The following is a 20640-nucleotide window of genomic DNA, read 5'->3' as shown; positions in this document are numbered from 1 at the left end:
CGGATACAGGTGAGGGGGGAGGGTCTTACAGTAGCAGGCAACTTTAAACGATCAAAGACGCACATTTCTTTCGAAAACAGCAGACATTTATTTGAAATTGTCTATTGATTGGATGTGTCCATTGACAAAAACATTTGTATAGATCATATAAGAGAGGTTAGAAAGAGTCATTGTAATACAGTTCTTCTCAAACCTCTCCTCTGGGACTCCCAGATGTTTCAGCATGTTGTTATAGCCCTGAACTATCTCACCTAATTTACCTAGTCAAGGACTTGATGATTAGTTGACAAGTTGAATCAGGTGCTAACTCTGGAAGAGATCAAATCCATAGAATGGCTGGGGGTCCTGAGGGGAGATTTGGAACAGCTGGGAGTCCTGAGGAGAGGTTTGGAACGGCTGAGAGTCCTGAGGAGAGGTTTGGAACGGCTGGGAGTCCTGAGGAGAGGTTTGGAACAGATGGGAGTCCTGAGGAGAGGTTTGGAACAGCTGGGAGTCCTGAGGAGAGGTTTGGAACAGATGGGAGTCCTGAGGAGAGGTTTGGAACAGCTGGGAGTCCTGAGGAGAGGTTTGGAACAGCTGGGAGTCCTGAGAAGAGGTTTGGAACAGCTGGGAGTCCTGAGGAGAGGTTTGGAACGGCTGGGAGTCCTGAGAAGAGGTTTGGAACAGCTGGGAGTCCTGAGGAGAGGTTTGGAACAGATGGAAGTCCTGAGGAGAGGTTTGGAACAGCTGGGAGTCCTGAGAAGAGGTTTGGAACAGCTGGGAGTCCTGAGGAGAGGTTTGGAACAGCTGGGAGTCCTGAGGAGAGGTTTGGAACAGCTGGGAGTCCTGAGGAGAGGTTTGGAACAGCTGGGAGTCCTGAGGAGAGGTTTGGAACAGCTGGGAGTCCTGAGGAGAGGTTTGGAACAGCTGGGAGTCCTGAGGAGAGGTTTGGAACAGCTGGGAGTCCTGAGGAGAGGTTTGGAACAGCTGGGAGTCCTGAGGAGAGGTTTGGAACAGCTGGGAGTCCTGAGGAGAGGTTTGGAACAGCTGGGAGTCCTGAGGAGAGGTTTGGAACAGCTGGGAGTCCTGAGAAGAGGTTTGGAACAGCTGGGAGTCCTGAGGAGAGGTTTGGAACAGCTGGGAGTCCTGAGGAGAGGTTTGGAACGGCTGGGAGTCCTGAGAAGAGGTTTGGAACAGCTGGGAGTCCTGAGGAGAGGTTTGGAACAGATGGAAGTCCTGAGGAGAGGTTTGGAACAGCTGGGAGTCCTGAGAAGAGGTTTGGAACAGCTGGGAGTCCTGAGGAGAGGTTTGGAACAGCTGGGAGTCCTGAGGAGAGGTTTGGAACAGCTGGGAGTCCTGAGGAGAGGTTTGGAACAGCTGGGAGTCCTGAGGAGAGGTTTGGAACAGCTGGGAGTCCTGAGGAGAGGTTTGGAACAGCTGGGAGTCCTGAGGAGAGGTTTGGAACAGCTGGGAGTCCTGAGGAGAGGTTTGGAACAGCTGGGAGTCCTGAGGAGAGGTTTGGAACAGCTGGGAGTCCTGAGGAGAGGTTTGGAACAGCTGGGAGTCCTGAGGAGAGGTTTGGAACAGCTGGGAGTCCTGAGAAGAGGTTTGGAACAGCTGGGAGTCCTGAGGAGAGGTTTGGAACGGCTGAGAGTCCTGAGGAGAGGTTTGGAACAGCTGGGAGTCCTGAGGAGAGGTTTGGAACAGCTGGGAGTCCTGAGAAGAGGTTTGGAACAGCTGGGAGTCCTGAGGAGAGGTTTGGAACAGATGGGAGTCCTGAGAAGAGGTTTGGAACAGATGGGAGTCCTGAGAAGAGGTTTGGAACGGCTGGGAGTCCTGAGGAGAGGTTTGGAACAGCTGGGAGTCCTGAGGAGAGGTTTGGAACGGCTGGGGGTCCTGAGAAGAGGTTTGGAGCGGCTGGGGGTCCCGAGGAGAGATTTGGAGCGGCTGGGGGTCCCGAGAAGAGGTTTGGAGCGGCTGGGGGTCCCGAGGAGAGATTTGGAGCGGCTGGGTGTCCTGAGTAGAGGTTTGGAGCGGCTGGGGGTCCTGAGGAGAGGTTTGGAGCGGCTGGGGGTCCCGAGGAGAGATTTGGAGCGGCTGGGGGTCCTGAGGAGAGGTTTGGAGCGGCTGGGGGTCCCGAGGAGAGATTTGGAGCGGCTGGGGGTCCCGAGAAGAGGTTTGGAGCGGCTGGGGGTCCCGAGGAGAGATTTGGAGCGGCTGGGTGTCCTGAGTAGAGGTTTGGAGCGGCTGGGGGTCCTGAGGAGAGGTTTGGAGCGGCTGGGGGTCCCGAGGAGAGATTTGGAGCGGCTGGGGGTCCTGAGGAGAAGGTAGAGAAGGTAGATAAACAATTCTATCAAAAAGTAAGATAAGAAACAGACAAAGCAAAACCAAAACCCAACATACAATATTAAAATAATATTAAAATGTGGCCTGGGGTGGAACACAACAGCACCGCCTGGTGTTTGCTAAACGGCATTGGAACTTGGATTGGAACCGGTGTTATTTATTTAACCTTTATTTAACCTTTATTTAACCTTTATTTAACTAGGCAAGTCAGTTAAGAACACATTCTTATTTATAATGACGGCCTACCAAAAGGCAAAATGCGTCCTGTGGGGACGGGGGCTGGGATTAAAAAATACAAATATAGGACAAAACATCACGACAAGAGATGCACACAACCTAACACAACACTACCTAAGAGAGACCAAACACAACACTACATAAGAGAGACCTAACACAACACTACATAAAGAGAGACAAAACAACACTACATAAAGAGAGACACCACAACACTACATAAAGAGAGACACCACAACACTACATAAAGAGAGACCTAACACAACACTACATAAAGAGAGACACCACAACACTACATAAAGAGAGACTCCACAACAATACATAAAGAGAGACACCACAACACTACATCAAGAGAGACTCCACAACACTACATAAAGAGAGACCACAACACTACATAAAGAGAGACACCACAACACTACATAAAGAGAGACAACACTACATAAAGAGAGACCTAACACAACACTACATAAAGAGAGACCTAACACAACACTACATAAAGAGAGACCACAACACTACATAAAGAGAGACCACAACACTACATAAAGAGAGACTCCACAACACTACATAAAGAGAGACACCACAACACTACATAAAGAGAGACACCACAACACTACATAAAGAGAGACACCACAACCTACATAGAGACCACAACCTACATAGAGACCACAACACTACATAAAGAGAGACACTACAACACTACATAAAGAGAGACACTACAACACTACATAAAGAGAGACCACAACACTACATAAAGAGAGACTCCACAACACTACATAAAGAGAGACCTAACACAACACTACATAAAGAGAGACCACAACACTACATAAAGAGAGACACAACAACACTACATAAAGAGAGACATCACAACACTACATAAAGAGAGACCACAACACTACATAAAGAGAGACAACACAACACTACATAAAGAGAGACAACACAACACTACATAAAGAGAGACAACACAACACTACATAAAGAGAGAACACAACACTACATAAAGAGAGACCACAACACTACATAGAGACACCACAACACTACATAAAGAGACAACACAACACTACATAAAGAGAGACAACACTACATAGAGAGACCACAACACTACATAAAGAGAGACAACACTACATAGAGAGACCACAACACTACATAAAGAGAGACACCACAGCACTACATAAAGAGAGACACCACAACACTACATAAAGAGAGAGACCACAACACTACATAAAGAGAGACACCACAGCACTACATAAAGAGAGACAACACAACACTACATAAAGAGAGACAACACAACACTACATAGAGAGAGACACCACAACACTACATAAAGAGAGACACAACAACACTACATAAAGAGAGACCTAACACAACACTACATAAAGAGAGACCTAACACAACACTACATAAAGAGAGACACCACAACACTACATAGAGACACCACAACACTACATAAAGAGAGACACCACAACACTACATAAAGAGAGACCTAACACAACACTACATAAAGAGAGACCACAACACTACATAAAGAGAGACACCACAACACTACATAAAGAGAGACTCCACAACACTACATAAAGAGAGACCTAACACAACACTACATAAAGAGAGACCTAACACAACACTACATAAAGAGAGACACCACAACACTACATAAAGAGAGACCTAACACAACACTACATAAAGAGAGACACCACAACACCACAACACTACATAGACACACCACAACACTACATAGAGACACCACAACACTACATAAAGAGAGACACCACAACACTACATAAAGAGAGACCTAACACAACACTACATAAAGAGAGACCACAACACTACATAAAGAGAGACCACAACACTACATAAAGAGAGACACCACAACACTACATAAAGAGAGACCACAACACTACATAAAGAGAGACCTAACACAACACTACATAAAGAGAGACCACAACACTACATAAAGAGAGACACCACAACACTACATAAAGAGAGACCACAACACTACATAAAGAGAGACCACAACACTACATAAAGAGAGACCACAACACTACATGAAGAGAGACAACACTACATAAAGAGAGACCTAACACAACACTACATAAAGAGAGACCACAACACTACATAAAGAGAGACACCACAACACTACATAGAGACACCACAACACTACATGAAGAGAGACACCACAACACTACATAAAGAGAGACCACAACACTACATAGAGACACCACAACACTACATGAAGAGAGACACCACAACACTACATAAAGAGAGACACAACAACACTACATAAAGAGAGACCAAACACAACACTACATAAAGAGAGACACCACAACACTACATAGAGACACCACAACACTACATAAAGAGAGACCACAACACTACATAAAGAGAGACTCCACAACACTACAACACTACATATAGAGAGACACCACAACACTACATAAAGAGACACCACAACACTACATAAAGAGACACCACAACACTACATAAAGAGACACCACAACACTACATAAAGAGAGACCTAACACAACACTACATAAAGAGAGACCACAACACTACATAAAGAGAGACCTAACACAACACTACATAAAGAGAGACCACAACAACACTACATAAAGAGAGACAACACAACAGTACATAAAGAGAGACCACAACACTACATAAAGAGAGACACCACAACACTACATAAAGAGAGACCACAACACTACATAAAGAGAGACTCCACAACACTACATAAAGAGAGACACAACAACACTACATAAAGAGAGACCTAACACAACACTACATAAAGAGAGACACCACAACACCACAACACTACATAGACACACCACAACACTACATAGAGACACCACAACACTACATAAAGAAAGACACCACAACACTACATAAAGAGAGACCTAACACAACACTACATAAAGAGAGACCACAACACTACATAAAGAGAGACCACAACACTACATAAAGAGAGACACCACAACACTACATAAAGAGAGACCACAACACTACATAAAGAGAGACCTAACACAACACTACATAAAGAGAGACCACAACACTACATAAAGAGAGACACCACAACACTACATAAAGAGAGACCACAACACTACATAAAGAGAGACCACAACACTACATAAAGAGAGACCACAACACTACATAAAGAGAGACAACACTACATAAAGAGAGACCTAACACAACACTACATAAAGAGAGACCACAACACTACATAAAGAGAGACACCACAACACTACATAAAGAGACACCACAACACTACATAAAGAGAGACCACAACACTACATAAAGAGAGACCACAACACTACATAAAGAGAGACCACAACACTACATAGAGACACCACAACACTACATGAAGAGAGACACCACAACACTACATAAAGAGAGACACCACAACACTACATAAAGACACCACAACACTACATGAAGAGAGACACCACAACACTACATAAAGAGAGACACAACAACACTACATAAAGAGAGACCTAACACAACACTACATAAAGAGAGACACCACAACACTACATAGAGACACCACAACACTACATAAAGAGAGACCACAACACTACATAAAGAGAGACCTAACACAACACTACATAAAGAGAGACCACAACACTACATAAAGAGAGACACCACAACACTACATAAAGAGAGACCACAACACTACATAAAGAGAGACCACAACACTACATAAAGAGAGACCACAACACTACATGAAGAGAGACAACACTACATAAAGAGAGACCTAACACAACACTACATAAAGAGAGACACCACAACACTACATAAAGAGAGACTCCACAACAATACATAAAGAGAGACACCACAACACTACATCAAGAGAGACTCCACAACACTACATAAAGAGAGACCACAACACTACATAAAGAGAGACACCACAACACTACATAAAGAGAGACAACACTACATAAAGAGAGACCTAACACAACACTACATAAAGAGAGACCTAACACAACACTACATAAAGAGAGACCACAACACTACATAAAGAGAGACCACAACACTACATAAAGAGAGACTCCACAACACTACATAAAGAGAGACACCACAACACTACATAAAGAGAGACACCACAACACTACATAAAGAGAGACACCACAACCTACATAGAGACCACAACCTACATAGAGACCACAACACTACATAAAGAGAGACACTACAACACTACATAAAGAGAGACACTACAACACTACATAAAGAGAGACCACAACACTACATAAAGAGAGACTCCACAACACTACATAAAGAGAGACCTAACACAACACTACATAAAGAGAGACCACAACACTACATAAAGAGAGACACAACAACACTACATAAAGAGAGACATCACAACACTACATAAAGAGAGACCACAACACTACATAAAGAGAGACAACACAACACTACATAAAGAGAGACAACACAACACTACATAAAGAGAGACAACACAACACTACATAAAGAGAGAACACAACACTACATAAAGAGAGACCACAACACTACATAAAGAGAGACACCACAACACTACATAAAGAGACAACACAACACTACATAAAGAGAGACAACACTACATAGAGAGACCACAACACTACATAAAGAGAGACAACACTACATAGAGAGACCACAACACTACATAAAGAGAGACACCACAGCACTACATAAAGAGAGACACCACAACACTACATAAAGAGAGAGACCACAACACTACATAAAGAGAGACACCACAGCACTACATAAAGAGAGACAACACAACACTACATAAAGAGAGACACCACAAAACTACATAAAGAGAGACACCACAACACTACATAAAGAGAGACACAACAACACTACATAAAGAGAGACCTAACACAACACTACATAAAGAGAGACCTAACACAACACTACATAAAGAGAGACACCACAACACTACATAAAGAGAGACACCACAACACTACATAAAGAGAGACCTAACACAACACTACATAAAGAGAGACCACAACACTACATAAAGAGAGACCACAACACTACATAAAGAGAGACACCACAACACTACATAAAGAGACACCACAACACCACATGAAGAGAGACCACAACACCACATGAAGAGAGACCACAACACTACATAAAGAGAGACCACAACACTACATAGAGACACCACAACACTACATGAAGAGAGACACCACAACACTACATAAAGAGAGACCACAACACTACATAGAGACACCACAACACTACATGAAGAGAGACACCACAACACTACATAAAGAGAGACACAACAACACTACATAAAGAGAGACCTAACACAACACTACATAAAGAGAGACACCACAACACTACATAGAGACACCACAACACTACATAAAGAGAGACCACAACACTACATAAAGAGAGACTCCACAACACTACAACACTACATATAGAGAGACACCACAACACTACATAAAGAGACACCACAACACTACATAAAGAGACACCACAACACTACATAAAGAGACACCACAACACTACATAAAGAGACACCACAACACTACATAAAGAGAGACCTAACACAACACTACATAAAGAGAGACCACAACACTACATAAAGAGAGACCTAACACAACACTACATAAAGAGAGACACCACAACACTACATAAAGAGAGACACCACAACACTACATAAAGAGAGACCACAACACTACATAAAGAGAGACTCCACAACACTACATAAAGAGAGACACAACAACACTACATAAAGAGAGACCTAACACAACACTACATAAAGAGAGACACCACAACACCACAACACTACATAGACACACCACAACACTACATAAAGAGAGACACCACAACACTACATAAAGAGAGACCTAACACAACACTACATAAAGAGAGACCACAACACTACATAAAGAGAGACCACAACACTACATAAAGAGAGACACCACAACACTACATAAAGAGAGACCACAACACTACATAAAGAGAGACCTAACACAACACTACATAAAGAGAGACCACAACACTACATAAAGAGAGACACCACAACACTACATAAAGAGAGACCACAACACTACATAAAGAGAGACCACAACACTACATAAAGAGAGACCACAACACTACATAAAGAGAGACCACAACACTACATAAAGAGAGACAACACTACATAAAGAGAGACCTAACACAACACTACATAAAGAGAGACCACAACACTACATAAAGAGAGACACCACAACACTACATAAAGAGACACCACAACACTACATAAAGAGAGACCACAACACTACATAAAGAGAGACCACAACACTACATAAAGAGAGACCACAACACTACATAAGGAGAGACCACAACACTACATAGAGACACCACAACACTACATGAAGAGAGACACCACAACACTACATAAAGAGAGACCACAACACTACATAGAGACACCACAACACTACATGAAGAGAGACACCACAACACTACATAAAGAGAGACACAACAACACTACATAAAGAGAGACCTAACACAACACTACATAAAGAGAGACACCACAACACTACATAGAGACACCACAACACTACATAAAGAGAGACCACAACACTACAGAGACACCACAACACTACATGAAGAGAGACACCACAACACTACATAAAGAGAGACCTAACACAACACTACATAAAGAGAGACACTACAACACTACATAGAGACCACAACACTACATAAAGAGAGACCACAACACTACATAAAGAGAGACACCACAACACTACATAAAGAGAGACCTAACACAACACTACATAAAGAGAGACCACAACACTACATATAGAGAGACACTACAACACTACATAAAGAGAGACCACAACACTACATATAGAGAGACACTACAACACTAAATAAAGAGAGACCACAACACTACAACATAGCAACACATGACAACATCTACAGTAGGCCGCTGTCACCCAGACATCTACAGTAGGCTGCTGTCACCCAGAACATCTACAGTAGGCTGCTGTCACCCACAACATCAACAGTAGGCTGCTGTCACCCAGACATCTACAGTAGGCTGCTGTCACCCAGACATCTACAGTAGGCTGCTGTCATCCACAACATCTACAGTAGGCTGCTGTCACCCACAACATCTACAGTAGGCTGCTTTCACCCAGACATCTGCAGTAGGCTGCTGTCACCCAGACATCTACAGTAGGCTGCTATCACCCAGAACATCTACAGTAGGCTGCTGTCACCCAGACATCTACAGTAGGCTGCTGTCACCCAGACATCTACAGTAGGCTGCTGTCACCCAGACATCTACAGTAGGCTGCTGTCACCCATAACATCTACAGTAGGCTGCTGTCACCCAGACATCAACAGTAGGCTGCTGTCACCCAGACATCTACAGTAGGCTGCTGTCACCCACAACATCTACAGTAGGCTGCTGTCACCCAGACATCTACAGTAGGCTGCTGTCACCCAGACATCTACAGTAGGCTGCTGTCACCCAGACATCTACAGTAGGCTGCTGTCACCCACAACATCTACAGTAGGCTGCTGTCACCCACAACATCTACAGTAGGCTGCTGTCACCCACAACATCTACAGTAGCCTGCTGTCACCCAGACATCTACAGTAGGCTGCTGTCACCCACAACATCAACAGTAGGCTGCTGTCACCCAGACATCTACAGTAGGCTGCTGTCACCCAGACATCTACAGTAGGCTGCTGTCACCCACAACATCAACAGTAGGCTGCTGTCACCCAGACATATACAGTAGGCTGCTGTCACCCAGACATCTACAGTAGCCTGCGGTCACCCACACATCTACAGTATGCTGCTGTCACCCACAACATCTACAGTAGGCTGCTGTCACCCAGACATCTACAGTAGGCTGCTGTCACCCACAACATCTACAGTAGGCTGCTGTCACCCAGACATCTACAGTAGGCTGCTGTAACCCACAACATTTACAGTAGGCTGCTGTCACCCAGACATCTACAGTAGGCTGCTGTCACCCATAACATCTACAGTAGGCTGCTGTCACCCACAACATCTACAGTAGGCTGCTGTCACCCAGACATCTACAGTAGGCTGCTGTCACCCAGACATCTACAGTAGGCTGCTGTCACCCAGACATCTACAGTAGGCTGCTGTCACCCATAACATTTACAGTAGGCTTGTACAGAATTAGGATATCACTCATTCTTCCACTGTTGTTCCAGTGTGCTATTACTACGGTAACCAGGTCTGTGGCGTCTGGCTCAGTCTCCCCAGCTTAGCTGATTATCACAGAGACAGCCTTCCACAGTATTCCTCCTCCAATCACGGGCAACAACAACATCAGGAACATTCCTATCAGTTCAGTGTCATTATAGAGCACCTGGTAGGACCAGTGATTCTTCCTTTTGCTAGTCTTCTGCTGCAGCCAAGCCAGTCACCTAGTTCTGCTGCCGTTGTGGAGGACAGCACAAAGCTTCCAGCTACTCCCATCACTGATGCTCCTACAGCGTTACTGAACCCTATGGACAGGGAGGGAGGGAACGAGGGAGGGAAGGGGTGGGGGGGGAGAGAGAGAGAGAGAGAGAAGGAGATAGTGGAGAGGGAGAGAGAGAGAGAAGGAGTTAGTGGAGAGGGGGAGAGAGAGAGAAGGAGTTGGTGGAGAGGGGCAGAGAGAGAGAAGGAGTTGGTGAAGAGGGTGAGAGAGAGAGAAGGAGTTGGTGGAGAGGGGGAGAGGGAGAGAAGGTGATAGTGGAGAGGGGGAGAGTGAGAGAGAAGGAGTTGGTGGAGAGGGGGAGAGGGGGAGAGAGAGAAGGAGTTGGTGGAGAGGGGGAGAGAGAGAGAGAAGGAGTTGGTGGAGAGGGAGAGAAGGAGATAGGGGAGAGGGGGAGAGAGAGAAGGAGTTGGTGGAGAGGGAGAGAAGGAGATAGGGGAGAGGGGGAGAGAGAGAAGGAGTTGGTGGAGAGAGGGAGAGAGAGAAGGAGTTGGTGGAGAGGGGGAGAGAGAGAAGGAGTTGGTGGAGAGTGAGAGAGGGAGAGAAGGAGTTGGGGGAGAGAGAGAGAAGGAGTTGGTGGAGAGGGGGAGAGAGAGAAGGAGTTGGTGGAGAGTGAGAGAGGGAGAGAAGGAGTTGGGGGAGAGAGAGAGAAGGAGTTGGTGGAGAGGGGGAGAGAGAGAAGGAGTTGGGGGAGAATGTAGACCCATCTAAATGAGTGTAACATCCAGCTAACAGAGCAAGTGAAATGGAGGCTGCTTTCAGCAGTTCGTTGTCACGATGTGTCTGACAGTGTGTTTACACTAGGAAGTGGCATTGCACAGTGAAACATCGGAAGCCATTCATTTTCAACGTGAAGGACAGAGAGAGAAGTGGAGAGGGTGGGGGGGACTGTTAAGAGATGTGAGGATGGGCAAGGGAGCAAAACTGGGCAGGACTAAAATTGGGGAAAATTGAACTTTATTAAAAATCCTCCGTGACCAATTGTAGCTCACCATAGCTTCCATCCCCTACTGGATTGGCTGACAGCGGCTGTTGATATGTAGCACTACCTAGCATGCTTGTTAGCACCCACATGAGGGCAAGGCTAGCGTGGCTAGGCCAGTGTTGCTTGTATAGTGTAAACGTCCGCTGAGCCTTAGCCCAGGCACAGACCAGATAACACAAGACACTAATGATGCCCTCAAATATTCATCAACGTGGGGGGGGGGGGGGGTTAACCCACCAGCAGTCAGCGTTTTACTATGTATCAAACCTGATCACAGTAATGCGCCCTAAATGGCACCCTATTCCCTATGTAGTACACTACTTTTGACCAGGGCCCTGTAGAGAAATAGGGAGCCACTTGGAACAGAGCCATAGAAATGAGGTCTAACAGGTTCTAGAGCTTCAGTGTTGTCAGCCACGGTGACATTTAACCATGACTTTGACACGATGAACTGAACTGAACTAAATCACACTGTTATCCACAGTGGTGTGTAACCTAATACACACCACTGGAACAGATAGCCTGAAGGCTAGAATACACTGAAACGTGACGGGAGAATTAGTAGACGTGTAGAGACAGGTGTTTCCCACAGAAATCACTGACCAGACAGATTTTGATTCTAATTTACAGGCCAACATGTTGGATCACAGTAAAAATAGTTCAACTTCAGCAAACTCTGTCATTTTGTGCTGCAACACTGATAATAACTGTGGCTGTTAATGGCTGGCCCCACACACTCTCTGAGGTTATGCACGAAATGAAGGAGCGTGGCTTTAAACAGGAAGAAACATGGTATATAACAAATGATGATGTGTTTATTGTGATTCTGGTCTTACCCTGCTTGTCCATTGTTCATACGGAGAGTCACTGCATCAACCTGCCTCTGTTGCTGTCTTCCTGTTTTCTGAACCGACCTTCTGTCTGACGGTGTCTGAGGTACAGGTGACTACGTCATCGCACCGTGGCAAGAGGCGGGCCAGGTGCATTCCAGGCCCCACTACATTACAGACATTTCATTGCATGAAACCATGTCACGTCATTGACTGTGCAGTCTGGCATCAGATTGCTGTAGCAGATGATGTGGTTAGCTGATATGTTTAAACACCTGTCCAGGTGTTGTGAGATCTGGCAGGGGTCTGTAATGTAGTCATCCTGGAACACACCCTATCCAGGTGTTGTGAGATCTGGCAGGGGTCTGTAATGTAGTCATCCTGGAACACAGCCTATCCAGGTGTTGTGAGATCTGGCAGGGGTCTGTAATGTAGTCATCCTGGAACGCACCCTATCCAGGTGTTGTGAGATCTGGCAGGGGTCTGTAATGTAGTCATCCTGGAACGCACCCTATCCAGGTGTTGTGAGATCTGGCAGGGGTCTGTAATGTAGTCATCCTGGAACACACCCTATCCAGGTGTTGTGAGATCTGGCAGGGGTCTGTAATGTAGTCATCCTGGAACGCACCCTATCCAGGTGTTGTGAGATCTGGCAGGGGTCTGTAATGTAGTCATCCTGGAACGCACCCTATCCAGGTGTTGTGAGATCTGGCAGGGGTCTGTAATGTAGTCATCCTCTACAAGGGTGGGCAATTCCAGTCCTCGAGGGCCTGATTGGTGTCAGTTCTGCCCCAGCTAACACACCTGACTCCAATAATCACCTCATCACGGTCTTCAGTTTAGAATGCAGTTTGATTAATCAGCTGTGTTTTCTAGGGGATGGGGGGAAAAGTGTAACACCTCAAGGACTGGAGTTGCCCACCCCTAACATTATTCAAATAAATTCAAACAAACATTTATTTAACTTTTTTTTTTTGTTTATATACATATTTTCTGGAGATATATAAAAAAAGGATACAAGTTTTTGAAATAGATGTACAATTATATCCATTTTTTTAACAACAAGGGGAGTAAGTATCATACATAGAGATTACAATCAAAAGACTCTCCCTGCCCCAACAAGCAAAATAATACCCAACATGCAATATTTAAATAATATGCAAACAAAACCCAACATTCCCTGTTAGTCCACTGACAATGTTTTATATATTTTATTGAACCGTTATTTAACCAGGCGAGTCAGTTAAAAACTCATTCTTATTTACAATGACTACCTGGAGTCCTATATATATATATATACAGGTGATAACATTTTATTAAAATACAACGATTACAAAGGCATGAAAAATATCCCTTTCACACACAGACCAAAATCCCACTAATTGACCAGGTTATTGGTATATCTGAAATGGATAGGGTGTAAAAACAGAATCATGGAAAAATAAAAACCACTAGTCATGATTCCTGCATTTTCACAGACCCTAGAACCAAAATACAGGTATGACTCTGTGTATATGGTTCTCTGCTTTTTTACATGTAAATGCATTAACACTTCCATTGTTTAAAACCTCCCTAATTTGAACTGCAAATATCCCCTCATGGTTTAACAGTACCCCCACCCCTCCCAATTGGCCAAAGGGGTTTACCTCCCAAAATATATTTACTTAACTAGGCAAGTCAGTTAAATAAGAACAAATTCTAATTTACAATGACGGCCTACCCCAGACAATGCTGGGCCAATTGTGCGCCGCCCTATGGGACTCCCAATCATGGCCGGTTGTGATACAGCCTGGAATCGAACCAGGTTCTGTAGTGACGTCTCCACATCTTCTGTCTGAAATGGGTATAAAGAAACATTTAGTCAAATTATTTCCTGACTATATCTCCTCTGCTGACATTGTATCTGAGATTCTTTCTCCTTGATTAACTGGTCTGGTAGGATCCACAACGACTAGGGACAGAAGTGAGATCAGAAAGATCCATATTAAAATCCACACCGTGAAATAACTCAGAGTCCATCTCCCAAACCACGTGGCACACATTGCCCCCAGTGTTGCCCCAAGTCTCCCTGCCTTCCCATAGCTGCTACTGCTGCGTCTTAGAGCAGCAGACAGAGCCACCCCTGCAGCTGCCGCCGGGCCAAACAGAGCCCCCATAGTGCCCCAATGCCCCAGGATTGACTGGGACTTCAAGGCTGCCAGTATCCCTGTTCCTATGCCTGCTGCCGCCCTCAGTTTGACTGCTCCCTTACCGAACTGAACAGACACCCCTGCAGCCAACGCAGCCATGAAAGGAGACACGACAATAAAGATGACTTTCACAGCCATTTCTACAGTGTATTGGTACACAGTGAGGATGTCAGTCAGTCCTCCAATGGCTGTTTCCAAGAGGAATCCCACACCTCCGCATATAGCAGAGGTCCCCATCAGGACCACTGTTACGACTGCAGCCACCTCCGTAGCGTCCGGCTCAGTCTCCCCAGCCTTCCTGATTGCCATGGAGGCGGCAAGGCACAGTATTCCTCCTACTACCATGGGCAGAAACAACATCAGGAACATTCCTATCAAGAGGGTCAGGAAGGTGATGAACCCTTTGTCTGCCTCTGATTCTCCCTTATTAATGTCTTCTGGTGGAGGCCCCAGGCCACCTAGTTCTGCTGCCATTGTGGAGGATAGTAGGTAACCTCCAGGTACTCCAGAGATGAAGCCCAGCACCGCTGCACCTACAGCTTTCCAGATATCTATAGAGAGAGAGAGAGAGAGAGAGAGAGAGAGAGAGAGAGAGAGAGAGAGAGAGAGAGAGAGAGAGAGAGAGAGAGAGAGAGAGAGAGAGAGAGAGAGAGAGAGAGAGAGAGAGAGAGAGAGAGAGAGAGAGAGAGAGAGAGAGAGAGAGAGAGAGAGAGAGAGAGAGAGAGAGAGAGAGAGAGAGGACCCGGGTTCAAATACTATTGTTACTTTCACATACATTTGAAGTATGTATTATACAAGAGGTATAAACACACTTGGAAAGTATTAGAACAATGCCAATACACAAGCTCAAGTACTCTCCCATGTATTTGAAGTAAGTATTTTAAAATCCTTTTAAAATACAATTTGGTTGACTATTTTTTAGTTTTTTTTACAAATAACCATTCAAATACTGAAATTAAAGTACTTGTTTTTGGGCTGTGGATTTGAAAATACTAAAAAACACAGAAAAAAAAGTATTTTAAATACTAGATACTCTTATACACATGTATTAACCAGGTCTGGTGGAGAGGGAGAAGTGGGGGAGGGGTTGGGGGAGGGAGAGAGAGAGGTGGGGGGGTGTGAGAGGAGGAGAAAATAGATAAATGTCTGAGAGATGGTAGGATGGTTTCTGACAGGACAGCCTGAGAGATGGTAGTAAAGAACACTTTTACTACAATAAACTGAAAGGTAATGTTACAGCTAGCTGTCTGGTCTGGCATCAGCATCAGGGCTCGTTTTAATGTTACAGCTAGCTGTCTAGTCTGGCATCAGTGTCAGTGCTCGTTTTAATGTTACTGCTAGTTATGTGGTCTGGCATCAGTATCAGGGCTCATTTTAATGTTACAGCTAGCTATGTGGTCTGGCATCAGCATCAGGGCTCGTTTTAATGTTACAGCTAGCTGTCTGGTCTGGCATCAGTGTCAGGGCTCGTTTTAATGTTACTGCTAGTTATGTGGTCTGGCATCAGTATCAGGGCTCGTTTTAATGTTACAGCTAGCTATGTGGTCTGGCATCAGCATCAGGGCTCGTTTTAATGTTACAGCTAGCTATGTGGTCTGGCATCAGCATCAGGGCTCGTTTTAATGTTACAGCTAGCTATGTGGTCTGGCATCAGCATCAGGGCTCGTTTTAATGTTACAGCTAGCTATGTGGTCTGGCATCAGCATCAGGGCTCGTTTCAATGTTACAGCTAGATGTCTGTCTGGCATCAGCATCAGGGCTCGTTTTAAGGTTACCGCTAGCTATGTGGTCTGGCATCAGTGTCAGGGCTCATTTCAATGTTACAGCTAGATGTCTGTCTGGCATCAGCATCAGGGCTCGTTTTAATGTTACCGCTAGCTATGTGGTCTGGCATCAGCATCAGGGATCCTTTTAGTCTAGTAGTTCACCAGTCATGGTTCCTAAACTCTGTCAGTCAGACACAGATCAAGAAACCTGGTGTAATCATAATAACCTCTAATATTACAAGAACTGTCTCATCACCACAGGCTGTTGACAACCAGTGTTGGACTGAACACATTTAACTTGATCCATAACTTTTGACACAGTTAATGAACTGAGAGAGACAGAGAGAGAGAGAGAGAGAGAGAGACCCGCACAGACACAGAGAGAGAGAGAGAGACACGCACAGACACAGAGAGAGAGAGACACACACAGACACAGAGAGAGAGAGAGAGACACACACAGACACAGAGAGAGAGAGAGAGAGAGAGAGAGACACACACAGACACAGAGAGAGAGAGAGACACAGAGAGAGACACAGAGAGAGAGACACAGAGAGAGAGAGACACAGAGAGAGAGACACAGACACAGACAGACAGACAGACAGACAGACAGACAGACAGACAGACAGACAGACAGACAGACAGACAGACAGACAGAGATATATATATATATATATATGTGCTTCTCACAGAATCAGACCAGACAGGTTTTATTGTAATGTCAAGTCAGGCAGATCTTGTCATTGACTCTGTCATTACTTGCTGCAACACTGATAATAACTGTGGCCGTTAATGGCTGGCCCCACACTCTCTGAGGTTATTCACAAATGAAGGAGTGTGGTTTTAAACAGGAAGAAACATGATATATAACAAATGATGATGTGTTTATTATGGCTCTAGTCTTACCCTGACTGTCCAACGTTGACATGGTTGATACGGAGAGTCACTGGATCAACCTGGGGCTCTGGTGCGGTCTTCCTGTTATTAAAACCTACTTCTCTGTCCTGACGCACGGTGACTGAGGTACAGGTGACTGCATCATCACCCTGGGACAGAAATACAACCAGTAGGAAAGGGGGAGGGCGTGGCCTCAGTAGAAGGGTTAGTGTGTGTGTGTGTGTGTGTGTGTGTGTGTGATGATTGTAAAGTGTGTCTTTGTGTGTGTCTCTATACAGGCAGCAGAGGGCTTATATAGCCACCCAGGGCCCGCTGGCTGAGACTACTGAGGACTACTGGAGAATGTTGTGGGAACACAACTCTACCATAGTGGTCATGTTGACTAAACTGAGGGAGATGGGAAGGGTAAGAACACACACACACACACACACACACACACACACACACACACACACACACACACACACACACACACACACACACCCTGTGTTAACCCTCATTGTGTGTCCCTCTACAGGAAAAGTGTCATTAGTACTGGCCAGCAGTACACAGACACACACAGACACACACAGAACACACACACACCAGTATTAGTTTGTATGTGTCAGCTATTTTAGATGTAGTTTTAGTCTTAAAATACCTTTTAGTTTTAGTCACATTTTAGTCATCTCATCCTTGGTTAGTTTTAGTTATCAGTCCTCTAAAACTCTGGACAACTTTAGTCTAGTTTTAGTTTTTATCAGTCCTCTAGAGCGGCAACACAGACGAATGAATAACAGAGCACATAAAGCTTCAGACGTGATCAAAGCAAAAAATGTCCAAGATGAAATGAAGAGAGAGTAAACATTGTTTCTAGTTGAGGTTAGTTACAAGTCCAGTGTCCTGCTTCACTTCAGTTCAAAAGACTGAAGAGTGAATGAAGAGACCTGGAAGCTGAAAGATGTTCATTCTGCCAATGAGAGGACTACATTAAATATTCTGCATGCATGGTTAGGATTGGAAAGGAACGTCGTGTCAAATGAAATGTCCATTAGTCTAACGTGGAATTCTCGTCTCGTCACATTTTCATCGACTAAAATTAAAAGTAATTTGTTACAGTTATCGGGTTTTTTTTCTCCAGGGCATCTCATCTCGTTATCATCATCGTTTTAGTCAGGAAAAATAGGTTGTTGGCGAGTATTTTTTCTTATAGTTATTGTTGAAAATTAACACTGACACACACACACACACACAGCTTTGTTTTGGTGACATTTCAGAGTGTAAAAATGTTTGACCATTAAAAGTCTTATTTTCTCTAAATCTAATCGTAGCATTAAACCTAACCTTAACCCCAAAAACCCTAACCCTAATCCCAAAACCCTAAACCTAACTCTTAAGCATAAAATAGCATTTGAATAAATTCAGGACCTGAAAAAAGGCTTGACCTTTCAAAAAAAGTTATTGTTTTCCTTCCTTTTCAGGACATTATTGTGAAATGTTAGGACATTGGGGTACACACACACACACACACACACACACACACACACACACACACACACACACACACACACACACACACACACGCCATGTTAACCCTCATTGTGTCTCCCCTTACAGGAGAAGTGCCATCAGTACTGGCCAGCAGAGCGCTCAGCCAGGTACCAGTACTTTGTAGTGGACCCCATGGCTGAGTACAACATGCCCCAGTACATCCTACGAGAGTTCAAAGTCACCGATGCCAGGGTGAGTGGAGGAGGGAGTGTTTGTGATGAGTTATTTCTCACAACTGTTTTTGCTGTGTGTGTGTGTGTGTATAAAAAAACTGTGTGGTTTAATCAACCTACTGTCTGTGTTCTGATTGGTGGATTATTTTTTCCAGGACGGCCAGTCTCGGACGGTTCGTCAGTTCCAGTTCACTGATTGGCCGGAGCAAGGAGTGCCAAAGTCAGGGGAGGGGTTCATTGATTTCATTGGCCAGGTGCACAAAACTAAAGAGCAGTTTGGCCAGGACGGACCAATCACGGTGCACTGTAGGTAAGGTCCCGCCTCCATCAACACCTCTTTAATCTGACTTGATGTCACCGAACTCCAGATATGTATTTTCTGTTATTCAATATATAGGTACAAACATTGAACAAGCAGATAAAAAAAAGCACATGTTTAATAAAAACATAAATATTCCACAGAGGTAGACGCAGAACATATTTATATGTGTCACTATTCACAGAGAAATGCATGAAGCACGGCAGCCATTTTGTGATTTAATCTGTGGTGTTGTCTGTGTGGTCCATCAGTGCTGGTGTGGGGAGGACAGGGGTCTTCATCACTCTGAGTATCGTTCTGGAGAGGATGAGATATGAAGGAGTAGTGGACATCTTCCAGACTGTCAAGATGCTGCGAACACAGAGACCTGCTACAGTTCAAACTGAGGTGAGATATTCAACTCTCAGTAATCCTAAAGTCAACTATTTATTAGGTTTGGTGTGTGTCTGGAGAAGGATAACTACTGCTTCTACTGCTTCTTTACCGTTGGACCTCATTTACAAGGATTGACCTGCCCAGCTACTGCTGCTGCTACCATTACTACTACTACTACTACCACTACTACTACCACCACCACCACCACTACTACTACTACTACTACTACTACTACTACTACTACTACCACTACCACTACTACTACTACTACTACTACTACCACCACTACTACTACTACTACTACTACTAATACTACTACTACCACCACTACTACTACTAATATTACTACTACTACTACTACTACCACCACTACTACTACCACCACCACCACCACTACTACTACTACTACTACTACTACTACTACTACTACTACTACCACTACCACTACCACCACTACTAATACTACTACTACTACTACTACTACTACTAATACTACTACTACTAATACTACCACCACTACTAATACTACTACTACTACTACTAATACTACTACTACCACTACTAATACTACTACTACTACTACTACTACTA

General features: G+C 44.5%; 3 protein-coding genes across 4 annotated transcripts in view; 1 reads left to right on the top strand and 2 right to left on the bottom strand.

The window, feature by feature from the left end:
* LOC106610542 (receptor-type tyrosine-protein phosphatase delta) overlaps positions 1–20640 on the top strand; it is a gene marked incomplete at its 5' end in the record, with an annotated part of 114308 nt that overhangs the window by 86299 nt on the left and 7369 nt on the right. Inside the window, 4 exon segments of the mRNA XM_045711457.1 lie at positions 17931–18057; positions 19249–19374; positions 19511–19665; positions 19926–20061. Of these exon segments, the coding sequence (XP_045567413.1) occupies positions 17931–18057; positions 19249–19374; positions 19511–19665; positions 19926–20061 (544 nt within the window).
* Positions 68–13052, bottom strand: LOC123732113 (keratin-associated protein 16-1-like). The gene is made up of 2 exons (XM_045711458.1): positions 12810–13052; positions 68–2295 (listed from the first exon to the last, which is right to left on the bottom strand). The coding sequence occupies exons 1-2, from the start codon at positions 12827–12829 to the stop codon at positions 297–299; spliced, it is 2019 nt and encodes a 672-aa protein (XP_045567414.1). The 5' UTR covers positions 12830–13052; the 3' UTR covers positions 68–296.
* LOC106602113 (uncharacterized) lies at positions 13772–17901 on the bottom strand. Of its 2 annotated transcripts, XM_045711459.1 has the most exons (3): positions 17662–17901; positions 15055–15543; positions 13772–14637 (listed from the first exon to the last, which is right to left on the bottom strand). In XM_045711459.1, exons 1-3 carry the CDS (start codon positions 17681–17683, stop codon positions 14507–14509), a joined length of 642 nt encoding a protein of 213 aa, XP_045567415.1. In that variant the 5' UTR covers positions 17684–17901; the 3' UTR covers positions 13772–14506. The 2 variants fall into 2 exon arrangements, with proteins under 2 accessions (XP_045567415.1, XP_014050057.2); XM_014194582.2 differs by having other exon boundaries at positions 13772–15543; positions 17662–17899.

Source organism: Salmo salar, unplaced genomic scaffold, assembly GCF_905237065.1.
Source record: "Salmo salar unplaced genomic scaffold, Ssal_v3.1, whole genome shotgun sequence".
Taxonomy (NCBI): domain Eukaryota; kingdom Metazoa; phylum Chordata; class Actinopteri; order Salmoniformes; family Salmonidae; genus Salmo; species Salmo salar.
Note: the sequence above shows the minus strand (reverse complement) of the source record. Positions and strands in the feature narration are given on the sequence as shown.